The 18,588-nt window shown below is 35.1% G+C and overlaps 1 protein-coding gene across 1 annotated transcript in view; it reads right to left on the bottom strand.

The window, feature by feature from the left end:
• LOC150095132 (apolipoprotein B-100-like) overlaps positions 1–17,844 on the bottom strand; it is a 297,535-nt gene extending 279,691 nt beyond the window's left edge. Inside the window, exon 1 of the mRNA XM_090411200.1 lies at positions 17,709–17,844. Coding sequence (XP_090267326.1) covers positions 17,709–17,757 — 49 coding nt within the window. The 5' untranslated portion in view covers positions 17,758–17,844. The remainder of the gene's footprint in view (positions 1–17,708) is intronic.
• Between the last annotated feature and the right edge of the window lie 744 nt (positions 17,845–18,588).

The raw sequence follows: 18,588 nt of genomic DNA, 5'->3' as shown, positions 1-18,588 counted from the left end.
ATTCAGTTTCAAGTTTTTGCCATACATTATTTTTGCCAAGTCTTTTGCAACCACCAAACTTGGTGCTAGTGTTATCTGTACACAAAACAACAATTTTGTTTTGTACGGCAAATTTGTCACTTCCATCCTTCAACATAGCACACTGTAAGTCGGATGTTTCACCAGGTAAGAAAATAAAGTTTATAATTTTATCTTGAACACCACAATTTAGCAAAGAGTACCCCACAACGATTGGAAAAAGTTTGATGTCTTTTTTGTTTGATTCATCTAAACTGACTGTAATGCGTTTTGTTTTATTCAAATCCTCTATTACTTCGCTCAATATGTGTGGTGATAAAACGTTTGTAATTATTGCTTCTGATTTGGTATGTGCTAAAGAAAATTTTGGTTCATAAATTTTATTTATCAATGTCGACAAGCAGTCATTTGCCCGAAAATTTTGGCTGTGACGCATAGTATGATAAGCAACAAGAGCTTCACTTCCTGCAATTTTATCGTTTTCACTATCATCATCACGTCTCATCATAAGCGAGCCGAATGTTTTTAACCGAAGCCAGAGTCTTTTCAGCATCCTTGTGTTTCTGGATACGTCGATGTTGGTTGATGTCGGTTCTGTCTCCATGAGCAACGGAAAAATGGACATTACAATGTTGGAATACCATCACTATACATCTTGTCCAGTTTAATAAATTTGAATTCTTTCTGGAGATCGTCATTAAAACTGCAGTTTCACCTCATTGACATTGCAAGGATAGACTTAAAGCTTTAAAAAAATAAGAAATTTAAACCATCGGCATTGAATAACAAAGCCACCGTTAAGCATACATGCGAAACAAAAACTAACGCTACAGCAGAACAGACGCCGCGTCTGAGACGCGCAAGTGTTGTCAACATGTATTTTTTATTTTCTCTGAATAAATTACTGCAGATATCGATTTTAGTATCGAACAATGTGACTCCGTGGTTATTCAAATTACTGGTATACATGATGTTGGTATACGATTATAGGTTATGAATAATCATTTAAGTTTTGGCCATTACAGTGTTTATTAAACAAGGGACAAAATTGACATTTTTATTAAAACGACGGAACTGCCGGGAAATATGAAAAAAAAAAAAAAAGGGTACGTATGGTCAGCCTAGTTAGGGAGAAAAGCCTTGCCTACTACTCCCTTTGTGAATAAAAGGGGTTGGAACAGTGTTTCCTCAATGTGTAGTCGAAAACCCAGTACCAGTTTTTAAAAGAAAAATATATATTGTATATAGGTTCTCAGAAAATATGACATTCGAATATGGCATGTGAGCTATCGAGCTATAAACGATAATAATAATAATAATAATAATAATAATAATAATAATAATAATAATAATAATAATAATAATAATAATAATAATAATAATAATAATAATAATAATAATAATAAATGTGTAACTGTTGCTTATTCAAGTTCAGTAACATGCATGCGTGTACATGCATACATATAAAATTATACACATTAAATTCATACCTATCTGCATGTATCGGAATGTACTTATTTAATTCAGTACACATCAGTAAAGTACAAGATATATTTATGAATATTTTAAGCTGCTAAAAGTTTCACCAAGTCTTACATTATTATTATTTTATTATTATTATTTTTTTTTCCCCAGAAAGCGAAAGAGGAAGGTGTTTCTGTATTTAAATCTTATGTGGTTCCTCTGGCTCCGAAAATGCCAGGCCTACAGGTTTTGCATCATTCTACGACTGACATCGTTTATATTTTTTTCTGACCTTAAAAACATATCTTACTCTTATTCATGGTGCTGGACAGATTCTCGAGTTACGAAAATACTGGATTTAATCCTCTCTAAAAAATTACATATTCTCTTTATAATCTTAACAGGTTTTATTATAAGCTTTTTTTTTTTTCTGCACCCCGCGTTTTTAAAATTTCAATTCAGATTGCGAAGGACGTCCTAACTTCTCTCCTAAAAGTTCGCTCTGCATTGCTGCACTCCATGAATGCCAGATTCGATAGGAATCAGAGTTGTTAAATAACAGGATTATCGAATTATAGAAACTTGCAAAGCCAAACAGCAACGATACAAACCAGTAGCGAAGGAACGCTTTCGCATTGGGGGAGTTGCCAAGAGCAAGGGTAAAAGAAGGCGCTTAGCTACGAATTTGTCAAAGGCATTTTAGTTACGCTGCTGATGCAAAGGAATTTTACAAACAAACAAAAAAAAAAAGCTGTCAAAAAAGAGAGAGATTATAAAGAAACTAAGACAAAAAATAAAACTTTTAAAACATAGTTTTACGTTATTGTAATTCCATATTCCTGTCAGTGGCGCTCCCAGAGGGGGAGAAAGGGGCTCTTCCCCCAAAGAAAAGGAAAAAAACACTAGAAAAATTTCCAAAAAATCTTTTCCTAATTAAATTCTTTTTTTTTTTAATTTTTGTTGTGTCGTGCCTTCTATTTCTATACTACTTATGAATTAGCGACAATGACAGATAATCAGTCATGGGTCGTATGCGATGCATAGTGTGTATTCTTAAATCAAATCGTCTACTCAACCCCCCCTCCCCCCACCTAAGATTAAACCCTGAGTGCGCTACTGATTCCTGTTATACTTTTTGTGTAAAATATAGTTCTATTGCTGAGTTACATTTTTCGATTCCACATCACACTTCGAACTGCACTTTTTTTTTTTTTTTTTTTTTTTTTTTTTTTTTCACAATGCACATTTTCTGTTTGTAAACTCCATATTTATCTTTCTACGCATGCAGACGATAAGAGAAGAGAAGTGGTGGGGGGGATATTAGTGTATAGTCTAAATGTACTCCCATTTTTCGCATATTATTATTATTATTATTACAAACACCTCCTGGAGTCAAGATTAAATTTAAAATAATAAAATAAAAAACATTCTCTGTTAAATTTTTGCTGAATATATTCGAATATATTCATATTCGTTTAATTTTTTTTTATTACTGAAATAATTTTTGTGTAGCTCAATGGAAGTGACACTTGCGTCCTCTGCACTAGGTTGCACGAAGATAGACTTCAGTTTAAGCCTAGTCGTCGACTGGAGGAACTTTTTCTAAGCCTTTCTTCGATGGTTCCCGAATTCGTCGATCTTGGCAAACAGTTTATTTTTATTTTTTTTCCCCGGAAACTGCTTCTGGATACTCGGTTTTTTTCACCCTTAAACAAGTAGAACCAGGGAGAACAAGTTCACCCTTAAACAAGTAGAAAAACAAGTTTTTCACCCTTAAACAAGTCGACCGTAGAACCCATACTATTTCAAACAAGAACATCCCCCTCTTAGGATAAGGTAGTAAGAGATGGCAGCACTTGTTTGCCAGTCTCTTCATCGATTGCCGCTTATAATTAATCATATTCTTAGGCCAGTTATTTCTGACTGGCTACCAGTGGAGATTGAACTGCCCACTCAGTCTCCAGATGCTAGATATGGTTAAAAGGGCTTGCCTACTCCCTATAAAGGAATAAAATGTGTTAGCTGATTTTTTTTATTTATTTTCTTTCTACTGTATGTAGAAAGTTAAATGTATTGGATTCATTTAACTTAAATGGACTTAATAATACAAAAAAAAACTGATTTACATGCTCTTAATTTATTATAACACAAATGCTCAAATATAGATAGCTTTATAATATTTCATGTATCAAGGAAAGTTTATTACAATCTCTCCTAAATTGCATTTTGAGGTACAAGAGCAGAAATCGACTGAAGAGAAAAAAAATACATTCGAAACATTTTTATTTCTTTTGGTACTGGAATTGAACCTCTAATACATTCTTCTGCTGATCTACTTTTGTGTATATTATTCGCAGTACATCCTTAAACAAGAAAATATGTGTACAGAAACTCACCCTGTTATCTCAATTTAATCTTTGTACAAAACTTTTTCTCCCAATATATTTACAAAAGTTGATCTCTCGCTCTCTCTCTCTCTCTCTCTCTCTCTCTCTCTCTCCCCTCCAAAAAAAAAAAAAATATTTCCTTCAGAAAACTTTTAGAAAGTGAAATCTTGTAAAGCAGTGGTGGCCAAAGTGCTGTGCTCAGGTTCTCATGGCACTCAGATTATTATTTCTCTTTAGGGTGGCTAACGTTAAAATTTCACAAACTGGGACTTGATCTAGAAATCACTCTTAAGACACCCTTCCAAGTTTTAGGTAAGGATAAATTGAGAGTAGCAACATATCGATATGAATACGATAATCTCTTCTTAAAGATAATTGGTCCACCGGCTTCGCTCGATGAGAGCTAGCATTATCGTCTTGTAGGATAAATTTTTCCTCCATTGCATCCGCATACAGAAGATAGGAATCTAATCCACTACCCCATCCCTATAAGTTCCAACATCTGTGGTTCCACTAGGAAGCACATATAGGTCGGTCCATCCAACCAACGAGATGCCGCTCCAAACCATCACAGTACTTCCACCATAAGTGTCTCCTTCACGGATATTACAGGAATGATAACACGCTCCTTGTTCTCTCCAGATCAGATCACACTTGGTATCGCTTAGAAGAGAGAACCAGGAACACTTAGGGTAGAGGTTCTGTGATGATTTCAGGAGGCATCTCGTTGAGTGGAAGCACCAACCTGTATGTGCTTCTTAGTAGGAGCATAAATGCTACAAATTGTAGAGACGAGGTTCTGAACCCTTCTTCCTTTTGCGAGTGCGATAGGGTACTCATTTATCCTACAAGACGTAACTCGTGCACCAATATCTTAAAAGAAAGAAAAAAAACACTATCGTACATATGGACTAGCAAGTCAAGTCTCTTGTCCCCTGATCTTAATCCTATTGAGCATGTCTGAAATGCTCTATATAGACGCTTTTCTGCTCTTAACTCTTCCTTCCCGAAACCTTGGAGGACTTAAGAGAGCTTTGCAGGAGCAATAGTTGTTATTACTAACTGTGTAAACAACATGAAACATCGTTGTGAGCGCTGTATTACTGTGAGACGTGACCACATTCCCTATTGTGGCGCTTTGACAAACTCATTTCGACCTATTGTTTTTGATTATTATGTCCATGTATCCATTTCTTAGTGAATTAAATATTCATTTAAAATTTTTGTATTTTTTCACATTTCACATAACTGATTTTCATCGAACTGCATAAAAATTTGTAATACAGGTTTTGTGAGTATCGTGATTTTTCTCTTTGTTCCTTAATTCATGGAAACCAGTGTATATTACAATAAACTTCACTCTCGTTGAGTGGAATTTAATCATTTTCAGGATTTAAGATGAAGACAAGAAGATACGGTGTGACTCAATCAGGTCATTTTTATTCCTAAAATTTGGTAAAATCATTCCAACTGATAATAATAATTCAGTACTAGTTTTTCATTAAATTGGTTATTCAAGGTTGTTCATTAAATTTTCCGAGGTCGATTTAATTTTGATTTCATTCGATCAGTTTATGGTGGCAAAATTATGAAAAAAGAGTGTGTTTATGGTTGTTGTTGTTGTTGTTGTTACCGAAGGCTATGAGGCCAGCATTATATGTTTCTATATTATGTGGGTTATTCTGTCCTTTTCGCCTGATTTGTAGAATGAATTCGTATGAGACCGGATATACCTCACCTTCAGTTGGAAAAACCTCGTAAGAGTTCTTTGGGCCCATCCTAGTTTCTAATCCGGGATACATAGAAAATAATAACAACAAAATCCTTTCGGCTGTAGATGGCGTTGCTGTAAATGGTGAAGATAGTTGCTGTTGATGAAATAAGTGGTGGAGACGGGGAGCCGTAGAGTAGGTGGCCTCCCTCGATGAGCCTTTGGCTCCCTGGAGGTATTATGTAATAATAAGAAGAAGAATAAGAGTTGTTTTCACCCTTTGAGTGTTTGGGTGGAAACAACTGGGTTCAAATCCCGTCTAGAACGCGTAGAACTTTTTATTAAGAGTTTTACAACTGAAAAGGAATTAGCCGATCTTATAGAGAAATGACACACAAAACAAGCAAACTGTCCAGATGAACGCACGCATACCCCCCTCCTCCCCCACTCAATTTACAACAGGCGTGACCAACTTCATTCTATACGAGGGCCAATATATGATGAGTGGTAGCGTCACGGGCCGCACACATTTAGATAGAACTTAAATAAAAATAAACTCTGCATTTTTTCAAGGCAATAGTTATATGTATTGAATTACTATATTTGTTAAATCATTTTACTACTGGGAGAATAATATAAAGTAGTTGATTGATTTAAATATAAGTTGTGAAATTAAATTTAATTACATATTTCTGTTTTTTTTTTTTTTTTTAACATGGAACACAACTTAATGAGAACACTGTGGGCGTTCATGTGCAGCAACAAGTTCATCAAAGTCGATTTTCGATGATGATGACGATATTCGTAACAAATCCTGAAGGTGGTCATCAGTCAGTCAGCTTCTTTGTGACGATTTAACGGCCATCATAGTTGAGAAAGTGCATTCACATATGGATGTGCTTCCAAACATAGATGAAATTCTCAAGTTGAAATCACTCAATGCAGGATATTTTTCCCTTGGTACCAGTTTCCAAAAGTCAATGCCTATCTCCACCCTTGACTGGAAAAAGGGGTCACTTTGAAGGTCACACAACTCCAATTGAATAGTGTCATGCTGCTCTGAAATGTTGCATTTCATTGGGTTGTCAAATAATGTCAGTTGTGGTCGCATGTCACTGAAGTCAGAAAATCGCTTCCTGAATTGCTCCAAAAGTTGGTGTAACGTTCGCACAGAAAACTTGAAGTCAATGTCATGGCTCTCTTCCATCAACTCTCTGCAGGAAAGGAAATGTACCAAGTTTCCTCTGACTAGGGTGAATTTAAAAAGCTTCAGTCGACTTATGAACCCATCTAGGTGTCCAACTAAATCTGAGATCGTTTGGTTACGTCCCTTAATTTCACGTTGAGTTCATTCATGTGGTGTGTGATGTCTGTTAGAAAGGCGAGGAAGCTGTTAAATGAGGATCACATAGTTTTGTGATTAGTTCTTTGTTTGTTTTCACGTGTTCCTCTAAAAACTGTTTTATTTCCTTTCTCAAAGCAAAACACCGTCTCAAACAGTTCTCCCTGCTTAGCCAACGACTTCTGTGTACAACACTAAATCGTCATATTCTGCCTCCATTTCTGTTAGAGAAGAAAGAAGTCGGTCTGTCAAGACCCGATTTCGCCCTTAATTAGATTCACAGCTTTTGTGGTATTATGAAAATTACATAACATCCTCTATCTCCAGTATTTTACCAAGCAGAGCCTCCTGATGTTTAATGCAGTGCAATACAGGGCAATTGATTCCAGCCTTCCTTAGTAAGCCAACTGAGCCTGTTTGAGTATCACGCATTGATTTGGCACCATCTGTCACAATAGCTGTGAGATTGTTAATGTCACCAGTACCATATACAACCTTCGTAACTGCATCATAAAGGTCTTGACCTTTGGCTGTGTTATGCAATGATTCTAATGCTAGTAGCTCTTCATTAATAACAAAGTCTTTGGAAACAGTTCGAATGAAAATTGGAAGTTGAGCTGTATCTGTTATGTCATGCTTTAAAATTTATGAGAAGTAAGCTGAATCTGTAATATCACTTTTTAATTTATTTACTATGTGAGAACCTATTTCCTCGACTCTTTGGTTACAGTTTGTTTTGATAGTGGGACGCTTTCAAACTCACTGGCAATTTTATCTTCCCCAAATGCACGTGCCATTTTCACAGAACAGCGTTTTACAAATTCACCATCAGATAATGATTTTTTTTTTACTTTTGCTATCTCTTCCCTTACAACACGCGATGCCAGGAGTGAGATTTTTTGTATTGATGTTGGTTTAGTAAAAATAGATTTCTGAGCACTAAACTTTCTCTTCAAATTACAATTTTAGTACGTACTTGTCCAAGGTATTCTTGGTATTTAGCGGCATGGTGCTGAATGTAGTGACGTTTGAAGTTATATTCCTTGTGCAGAGACAATACTTGCAAACACACAAGGCATTGTGGTTTGTTGTTGTTATTGTTTATAAACAGAAATTCATTTTCCCATTTTTCCTGAAATGACCTGCTTTCTTCACAGATATTACGTTTCTTACTCATAGTACACAAAGGCTGAAGTAACTGACCAGGGGACACAAACTGCAACAATAACACTGTTAACTGTGAAACTGAGTCTCTGAAACTGGTCACTGTAACCAGAGCAGAGCAAGTGACTTTCAATGATGTGTTACTCTGAAGCGCATAGGAACCTACCACTCTCATTACTGCAACTCACACAAAGAAACAGCAGATTTTATAAATTGAGTAATCTTTTTAAAGCAATTTCGATTCCGTGTTGAGAATATAAATCGTTTCCATCATCAGAAATAATGAATATAACTAGTATATCAATCAGAAAATCTGCAGTCGAAACTAATACCTAAATTGATATTTCTTTTGTTTCACAAGACTAAAACATGCAGTTTTGGGAAACAGAAAGACTAAAAAGAACTTGGCAACAGTATAACTCAGTCTAATCCTAAATAAATTAAAACAGTGAAATATTCTATAATACTCTGAAATGATGGGCGGGTTAATCTAATCTTTTTTTTTTCATTATTATTTTTCAGGACGCCAATAAGCAGAATGTTGGTCTCATAACGGGGATAAAATTCATCTCCCAGTTAAAGACAATCTATGCCCACATTCGTGAATATGACAGCATTGCCAGCAAAGGTTGGTCGATTGGTAGAACCTCTACTACTAATTGCTCACGAAAAAAGTTAAGCAAGTTTGAGTGCGGTTAGTAGTTGGAAGGAGTTCAATCGTTCGATGCTGTTGGCCCACTCTCCCTCGATGAGTCTTTGGACTCCCTGGAGGTGTCACATAATAATAATAATAATTAAAAACACCTAAAAAAAACAGGTTACTGAAATTAGCGACGAGGCGCATATTTATTAGATACTAAGCTAAAAGTTGAATTGTGTTATTCAGCAGCATTGTGTCTCTTTAAGAAATAACGTAGGACGGATGATGTGAAAGGGAAAGAATAACATCTGTGGCTTGAAGCAATCATTGAAGATTATCAAAGGAATTGAAAGCGACATGTCGGTGCAGTAAAACATTGCTTCTATTCACAACCAGGTATTTCGCACGCCACCTAACGCTAAGGGCCAAACTACAGATGTTTTTTTTTTATTTAATAAAATAAGAAATGTAAATAAAGTTATTGTGTGTGTTTGACAATTGTTCAGCCTTCGGAGGAAAGGTCTACGTTCAAATCCCATTTAGGACACGATGAGCTCTTTATAGGAACCCTTCTTTAGCTGAAGGTAAGGTAGCCATTCTCATACAAACATGGCAGGATTTTTCCCTCCAGGAACTTGAGAAATTTCTCATTACAAGTAAATTGAATGGAAAACACACCCATTTAATATATATAATTCACAGAAAACCATATTTAGTAAAACTAAAATTCCCTCAAAAACTGAAATCCGAGAATTAGTGCATTGAAAATACTTGAGGAAAGTCTTCAGTAGATATCTTCAGTTTCTCACAGCAATTAAAAAGAGATACCTCTTTTTAATTGCTGTGAGAAAACATCCCTAAATCGCCAACCTTCAGATTATATTGAAACAAGGCAGTGGAGTTAATTATGCTAAATAATATATTGTTACATTTTAACACCCTAATGCTAAGCCTTTTAAAAAAAGCTTTCCACTGTCAGAAGAATATACAACATACAATTTTTCTCTTCCTGGTTGTTATCTAAGACACAGGATATTTAGTCCTATTGTAAAATAATAAAAGGATAAAAATAGACTGAACAACGTAACCAAAGTTCAGATATAACCACATCCTTTCTAGGAAAGCGATATCAATTAATTTGTTATTATAACAGAAAAAATTAGGTCAGACATGTGAAGTTGTTGTGAGACATACAGAATGTCAAATATAGGAAGTAATAAAGCAGTAAAAGTGATCAACCAAAGTTCAAGATGCCTTCGCACAAGAGGGTTAACTATGTATTTGGTACAGAGGTCGTATGTTTCGTGTTTAAGGTTAATGCCCTCTTGAAGAATATACGAATTCGTTCTTAATTCACCCTTTTCAAATAAGTAAGATTTGCCAACCATCTTCTATGACGCGACCTGATAAAGCAAAATTTAAAATCTTCGTGAACTACTACATTATTCTAGCTATCCATTACTTAAGGAACAAATAAAAATAAGGAACAACCTCTGCAACTTGAGCTACATAAAACTGAAGTCAAGCACCGTATTTACAAATTAACTACGAAAAACAGCGTTTATTCGGTTAATTTGCAATTCGTGGTAATTTCGAAAAACCTGAGTTCCAACACTATTTTGGACACAAGAAACATTTACAAGTACTTTTCAGCTGAAGGTGAGTTAGTGCTAGTCTTATACGAAGAGCTTGTCTAAAAATAAAAATAAATAAATAATTCATTCTTATCCCGCAAAATAGAAAAACCAGTCAGAGAACATATCCAGTGATTGACATAGCACACTAAGAGTAAGCATTCACCACCCTACAATGGTATTAACTTTATGTGAGTCCAGTTATTACTTGGTTGTAACAGATTATTGAGAGCCTTCGTAGCTCACTCGGTATAGACGAAGTCCTTTGGTCGGAAAGACCCGGGTTCAGTTCCCATTAGTGACGTCAGGAACCTTTATCTGGTCTCTTTCGACAAAGGTGAGTTTACCGGTCTCATTAGGAGGTAGAGGATTTTTTCACCCGGAAACTCGGGTTTTTCGTCCCTCAGAACAGGCAAACCGGTCTGTGAACACTCACGGATTAATTACAGTCATTAATACTTCCCTCAAGGGATACAGCAAGTACCTTCCCGCCCTAAAGGGATGGATGAGATTAATCGATCAATCAATAGATTGTTGGGATTACATAAAAGAAAATGTGATTTGATTGAGAACAACAATGGTAAATGTATTTTTTGAAACTGAATTCGAAAATCATCAGTGACCTTTGCTAGCACCTGATTAGTTATTGAATAAAATATAATTTTATTAAATATTTTATGGACTGATCAATTTTCATTTTTATGGCCACATGGCTTTTCTCATTGTTTCCCCTTATATAAACACAATTTTTAAAAATTGAATTTACGTTATTGTATGATATAATACCACTCCCCTGCCTGGTGTCAGTAATTGTATAACTGTTGATCCGATTTGATATGACGGCTTATGAAGATCCTTAAGACTCACCACAGCTACCTAAATTTGTCTTTTGTAACTATAATTTTGTGGATAAGCTTAAATACATATTTTCGTATGTTCCCCTGGTGGGTTTGCCCAGTTGTGGGAAGAAAAACCTGAGTTTCCTGGTGGGAAACCTTGCCGACTCTATTTGTGATTGGCTAACACAGGTTTTTGGCGTTCTAGAAGGCATTCCAATCCAAATCTTTCCAGTCAAAGAAATTCATTAAAATGTATTAGGCCAGTGAACTGTATGCGGCCCAAACATGCATTTTTGGGGGACCATTAAAGATTAACCATAGTTAAATGGCATGTGGCCTGTATACGTTGAATCATTTAAATAATGCATTTTATAATATGAATAATAAATTAAAAATAATTTTATACCAATACTTCATGATATTGCCGTGCAACTTGGTGCGAGTCAACCGTGTGAGTCATCATAAGTGAAGATTACAAAGACGACTTCATCCGACGATTTTGGCACACTTTTGCAGTCGCGTTCCCTGGTCCGTCTTTTAACATAATTCAATAACATCAACTATTATTTCCTGACCAGTGGCGCGCCCAGAGGGCGACCAGGGACCCTTTTCAGATATATATTTGTTAAAAATAATTTCAAAAATGGGCTTAAGAAAACGTAAAATTGCAGATGAAGGAAGAAGGTTTAATGATGAATGGAACAGTAAGTACTTTATTGAAAATGAGGGTAAGCCCCTTTGTCTTATTTGTCATAAAAGTGTTGCTGTTATGAAAGAATATAATATTAGACGTCATTACGTGAATTTGAACTGTGAACTCAGAAAAAATCAAATTAATAAATTTCAAGCTTCTTTGACTGCTCAGCAAAGTATCCATAATGAATCGGTTGTTCGTGCTAGTTATATCGTAACGGAACTGGTTGCGAAAGAAGGAAGGCCTTATACAGATTTAGAATTTATTAAACGATGTTTATTAGCTATAATTGAACAAAGACGTCAGAACTAGTTTATCTGCCAGGACTTGTGCAAGGCTAGTAGAAGAAATCGGTACCAATTTATTTGAGCAGCTTAAATTTAAAGCAAAATTATTTGATTGTTAAGCTCTGGCAATGAAGGAAAGTACTGACGTAACAGACACTGCGCAGTTAATGATACTTATTCGGGACATCTATAGTGACTTTCATGTTCATGAAAAAGTGGTCACTTTGTGTAGTTTAAAAGGTACTACAACTGGCAAGATGATAGTCGCATTTGAATGCACATACATTTGCGAATAAGCATTTTCTGCCATGAGTTTCAGAAAAAATAAATTTTCTTCTCCACTGACTGATGAATATTTGCATGCATCGATTCGAATTTGCACCCCAGGTATAAAGTGGATGTAGATAATTTGGCTAAGGGAAAACAATCACAAAAGGCACATTATGCAGGGAGACACACATATTGTGATGCATATTACTTTGTTTTTAAGCGATAATAATTTTTCATTAAGTTTTATTTTCATGCTTGTTTCAATCTCGTACTTTAAATATTTCTATGTTTTTTAAGCTTGATATAATAATAAAAATTGATAACTTAAGTATTTTTTTCACTCACTATTTCCTCTTAATTAAACGCTTGCGTCCCTATTATTAAAAATAAAAATTGAATGTGACCCACGAATCTGAAAAAGGTTGCCGACCCCTGCTGTAGTGATTTGAAATACAGTGTAGAAAAACTTCATCGTTATTATTTCATCAGTTATCATTTTCATATTTCATTATTTGGATAAGGTAAATATTGAAAACTTCGGATGTTTTTCGATTTGTAGCAAATATTATCCTCATCTCCATTTCAGCATCCATTTTGCCATCCACTTCCAAAACTATCGAACAGCTCCTCCTCCTCATTCATTCCATCTACCTCCTCTGGAACAGCCTTCGTTTATTCTGTCTTCCCCAAAGAATACAACCTTCAGTTATTCAAAAAACAAGTCAACAAATTTCTTGTTACCCACACTCCGTAATGATGTGTTATAAAGCTTATCGACCTTTTGTTTCCTGGTCAGATATTAAAAAGTAAAATAAATTAATAATAATAATAAAACACGCACACAAATATAAAAAAGAAGGGGCTGAAATGTTCTGCAGATGAGGACTGGTTTGTGTAAGGGAAAGAGGATTGCAAATGATGCAGCATTGTTAGAACAAGTGTATAACACTTCGTGAGGCATATGTAGAATAATGTATAAGTTACATGGTACTACCTCAATTCCTTCATGGCGATTATCACAACTTTTCGGTACACTCTCGTGTGTATATATATATATATATATATACACACTGGGTATATATATATATACCCAGCCAAAAGGCTGCGGGTTCGAATCCCGCCGTGGGCATGGATGTTTATGATTGTCTGTGGAAATACTAGTGGTGGTGGTAGGCGATAGATGGCGTTGGTGTAGTTGCGTTCAGTTGGTGGATTGTGAGTGGTGGAGACAGAGTTGTAGAGTGGATGCCCTCCCTCGATGAGTCTTTGGACTCCCTTGGAGGTAACAAATAATAATAATAATAATACTATCATGGACCTCCGAATGCTACGAACAAGTCGCAATGTTTTTTTGTTGTATTTTGTTTTTCTTACACCTGGCTTATGTGCATCTGTGTGAATAGCTGCACTATGTTTTTTAGCCTTTTTTATATGACCTTCGCAATTTTTTAGTCTTAAGACAGTTTTATGATGAAAAAATTAATTCCTTAAAATAATAAAATTCCGACCAAAAATGGAATCAAAAGAACTCAAAATATTAGGATTTTAAAATTTCAAGGAAACGATTTTTATAATTCAGTCGTAAAGAGCGATGTCCAACTGTATGAAGACATGGATTCGAATCTAATTTAGTGTGCAAGAAAACTTTTAAGGCTCATTTCAAATTAAAGCACGGGACTTAGTTTCGTACTAAGGTGGAAGGTAGGTTTGTCTTGCTCAGATATGAGAATACGTTTGCGTTAGTGGTTCATACCCCAAGTTATGAACTTGGGTTCATAACCCAAGTCTCTGGGTTAATAAAGTAAACAATCAAAATATGAAAAACAAATAGTAAAATGAACAGTATTTATGCTACATTTTCTTGAACACAAAGAAAACTGTTCCCCCTCTGAAGTAACGACGAAGTTATACACTGTAAATAAGACTTAATCCGAAAACACTCCGCTACAGACTAAACATGGAACTCTTTTAAATTGTTTCTGGCCTCCAATAACACCTCCCACTCAAGCATCGGACGATGTCCATATTGAGATTTTAATGTACAGCGTATCGAATGGCACAGAACGGTTTTCTCTACCTACCAGACCGCCTATAATAAAACGTTTTAAAGAAGAAGGATTAAAATATCTGAGACCTGTTTATGAGAATTCCAGTCAACTCAAGTAAATACATGAGATAATGAATGGATCTTTATCCTCAGATTTTGCGCCTAATGCTTAGTTACCACAGGGCCCCATTCATTCACTTACTCTTCTTCTATATCAAAGGCCTTATCCAAATGATTGCAAAATCTGCTCGAACAAGATCTTCTTTGTTCAACCATCTTCCCAGTTCACAAATAAAGTACTTCAATACTGATATCCAAACCGTTCTTTAAAGGAGTTTGATAAGCGTGTTAACTTGATGCAAAAGTATATTTCTCGAAATAAATAACTCCACACTTGCATTTGACAATTTCCAGATATCGGGACAAAAACAGATTTCTCGTCTTGGGATAATTGTGTCTCAAATTACTCTCCAGTGTCAGCATCCATGAAACTAAGTTTACTCATTGTCTTAAGGCGTTTCTTTTCCGTTGATCGACTATGACCTTTATATAAATCACATATATATTCAACTATTGAATACTGTTGTCACATCGGTTAGACTTCCTCGTAAAATCCCTGAGTATAAGAGAACAATTAGGGTGATAAAAGACCTGTCTCTACAATCTATTTCTAACATGTTCACTTTCTGCTGAATGCACGTCTGCAGTTATTTCAATGATTGCTGTTCGTCAGAATTAATATCAATAATTCCCCACTCTCCTCTAAATCTGTTAAGATATATCGCCAGAACATATTTTCCTCCCACTTTTCATTTTTTCCACTACTACTGTTTTTTTGGATCAACTTCCTTCGTACGCACATAAAAGGTAGAACCTGATTCATCTAATGCCAACAGGTTTTCTTCTGAACTGCCAACTATCCACAATATTATACTTTTTGGATGAAATCATAATGTTAGCAGTATAATATTACTTCTTCGAAAAATCATATGAACAGTATATTTCAATTAACGCGTCGACTGTGTTACTGATTACTTTCAAAGCATCGATTACAAGGTATTGATGTATTACATGCCATCCAGTCTACAATAGGAAGACCGAGAAGAAGGTGAGGGATGAACTGGGACAAATTGCAGGAGTGAGATGGATGGGAGAGGCAGAAAACCGGATGGTCTGGAAAATCATGGGGGAGACCTACGTCCAACAGTGGACAGAACCAAAAGGTTGAAGAAGAAGAAGTCCACAATAAAATGGTTTGATATATACTATTTTGCGACAATACTGTTGAGTAAAACTTTGATACACATTTGCATTATTTTTTTAAATAAAGTCTTACATAAGACTTTACTTAACAACACTGTCGTAAAAGGAAAATTATGAGATGTTTTAATGGTATGTTGGATGAAGTGTAATACATCAATACCTTGTTTGATATTTTTGATTTGTTTCTGCCTTATGTCTCTTGGGTGAGAATTGTCATGGACGATGTTCTTCTGAACTGGCCACCATCATTTCTTCAATTTCTTCTACGACTATAAGAACACTAGCAGCTGCTGGTCGACATCGATTTCTTTTTCAGCTTCAAACTTTACGAGTGAACCTCTTACCTCCTTCTTCATTCCATCTATTTCCGCTCTTTACAAAATCTTTCCTCATTCTCTCTTCCCCATAGACTACAACAAGAACAAAAAGTCAGCAAATTCTTACTTCCCCTTTAGCTACTTGCCCACGCTTGTCACTGATGTGCAATATGTTTGCAACTTTTCGTGTATGGTCCGTTTAATAACTGTTTATATAAGTAATGTCAACTTATTCGCTGATAAATTACTGCTTATCTTGCAAACAGTTACTAAAATGAATGCTTTTCCAAATGTTTAAGTCCTTATCATGTATATAGGAAATGAGCTAAACTTTACCAATATTACAAAGGTCGCAGATTATCCAACTGCTAACTAACACTTTATTGCTGGCCTTATTGGTCTCTCAGCTCTCCAACGACAGCAGAATCAAATCTTACTTTTGCATAGATATCTTTAAACGTCTTTAGATGACAGATGAATTACCTTATTTGGTCTGAGACCACAATCCTGCTTATTGGAGGCGTGAAGTAGTTTGAAAAAGTTCCGTGTTAATCACTACAGCAAGCTTTTAGGATTATAAGCACTCACCCCGCTCACGGTACTGTCAACTATAGGCTGTAAATCAATAGTTATACAATACTATACATATTTTATATATGGTTATACCTATTCAAAAACCTTATATGTAAACCCATATACAATATAACTACAACTATACCTCTGCTGTATAGGCATAGTTGTAGTTCGGCAAATCATTATCAGCATGCAACTAGAATATAATCATATTTATTGTCACATATAGAATGTTCTTTAGACATACTATATATAGTTGGCGTCATGCTTCTCCTCATTCAAACTAGTCTGGGGTAGATATGTTCGCACATTGTCAGATGTCCTGTATCTGTGAATGTGAGTTTTTTTAAGCACGTCTTAAATTTCTCAAGTTTCTACAGAAAAATTTTTATATCAGCTTACTTTTCCTTGCTTCAAGTAATTTTAAGACTTTTTCGAGCAAGGTTAAGTATTTTCTTCTTCGGTTTAGAACAATTTTTGATGAAGGTAGAAGGATTTTCTTTCGAAAACTGGGGATTGAAAGCGTTTGGAGGGTATTTTTTTCAACAAAGGCATCTCGCTGATGAATCCTTCTTAACCCTTTAATATCATATACTTATCTGTTACATAATTATTCAATTTGCTGAATATATCAGTATTCTTGTAAATTATATTGGAAAGATTTGTGTTGAGTTCCAAGCTTTTCGACAGAGGTTGATTCAACTGGTTTTTCACAACAAAAGTGACAAGGCTTCCTCACCAACAATAGCTGCCATTTCTTCCAAGAAAATTTCCTTGAACAACCACTTGATATATTTCTAGACCAGCATGCATTTAGATAGAGAGAGATTAGAGGCAATCCTATACACGAAAATGAACAGGTTTGTTACGAAGTGCATTCGAAGCTTAATAAGTAGTTTTAAGTCTTTCCATCTTTTAACCACACGCAGAGATTATGGTATATACTTTGAAGATCGCAGTTGCACTAAAAGTAACTATATCAAAGCATTAATATGTTAAATTATTTCCACAATAGTTGCGTCAATAAATATTACGAACAGTTTGATTGTTCAACTAACCTGATAATGCTAAGGTGCAGAGGAACACTAGAAGCCAGTGTCCCATCATGTTTGGAGATCCTGACTATCTAGTGAAGAACAGACAGGTCTTAACATCAAACGAGCGAGTTATCATAAGCTGGGACCTTGATCGTCGACTGAAGCGTGTGTGACCTGTTGGTGATGGTAGGTCAAGCGCTGTTGATCTGCAGTGACCAATAAGGAAAAGGCTGAATAGTCGACGACATTTCTACGGTATGAAGGTCAGCGCTTAAAGCGATGTGATAACTTTATCTTTCCCTGGAATAGAAAAAGTTACACCACTTTACAGCCAGTTGATCGTCTTGTAGGATTTTCATGTCGTCAACAAAAATTGCAGCAGAGCATTTTCTCCGAAAAATTATTGAAGTCAGACGAAGATTAAAGTTCGTGATTGATTATTTTTCACTTGCTACACAAAAAAATAAATCATTATTTCCCATGTTGTAAATCTTTGCAAGTGAGAAATTCGATTATTTAATTAATATTTACTTTATTGTCGTTTGTACAGCACTCTTTTTGATGTATATAGGTCGTGTAAGCAGCCAGATGTTTACATTACTTGGTAAATATGTGCTACATTATTAACATTTCTGAAAAAATAAAATAAATAAATAAAAAAAGCGACATTGTGGATTTCCCTAAAGCTAGATAATCAAAACTATATACAAATCAAAAGAAAGAAAACATTTTAGAAACTTGTTACGTATTTAATTGTAATTTGTTTAACAGCAATTAAATATTAATATTATAAAAGTAATGAATTTGTATCTAATAATGTTTATTATTTTTTTTAAAGTAAAAATAATGAAAATATAATTGCTTAAAAATAAAGATGGAAAATAAACATTATATAAAAAAA

Source organism: Typopeltis vanoorti, chromosome 21 (genome assembly GCF_054136105.1).
Source record: "Typopeltis vanoorti isolate ZY-2024b chromosome 21, IOZ_Tvanoo_1.0, whole genome shotgun sequence".
NCBI lineage: Eukaryota > Metazoa > Arthropoda > Arachnida > Uropygi > Thelyphonidae > Typopeltis > Typopeltis vanoorti.
The sequence above is the reverse complement of the archived record's forward strand: the minus strand, read 5'-3'. Positions and strand labels throughout refer to the sequence as shown.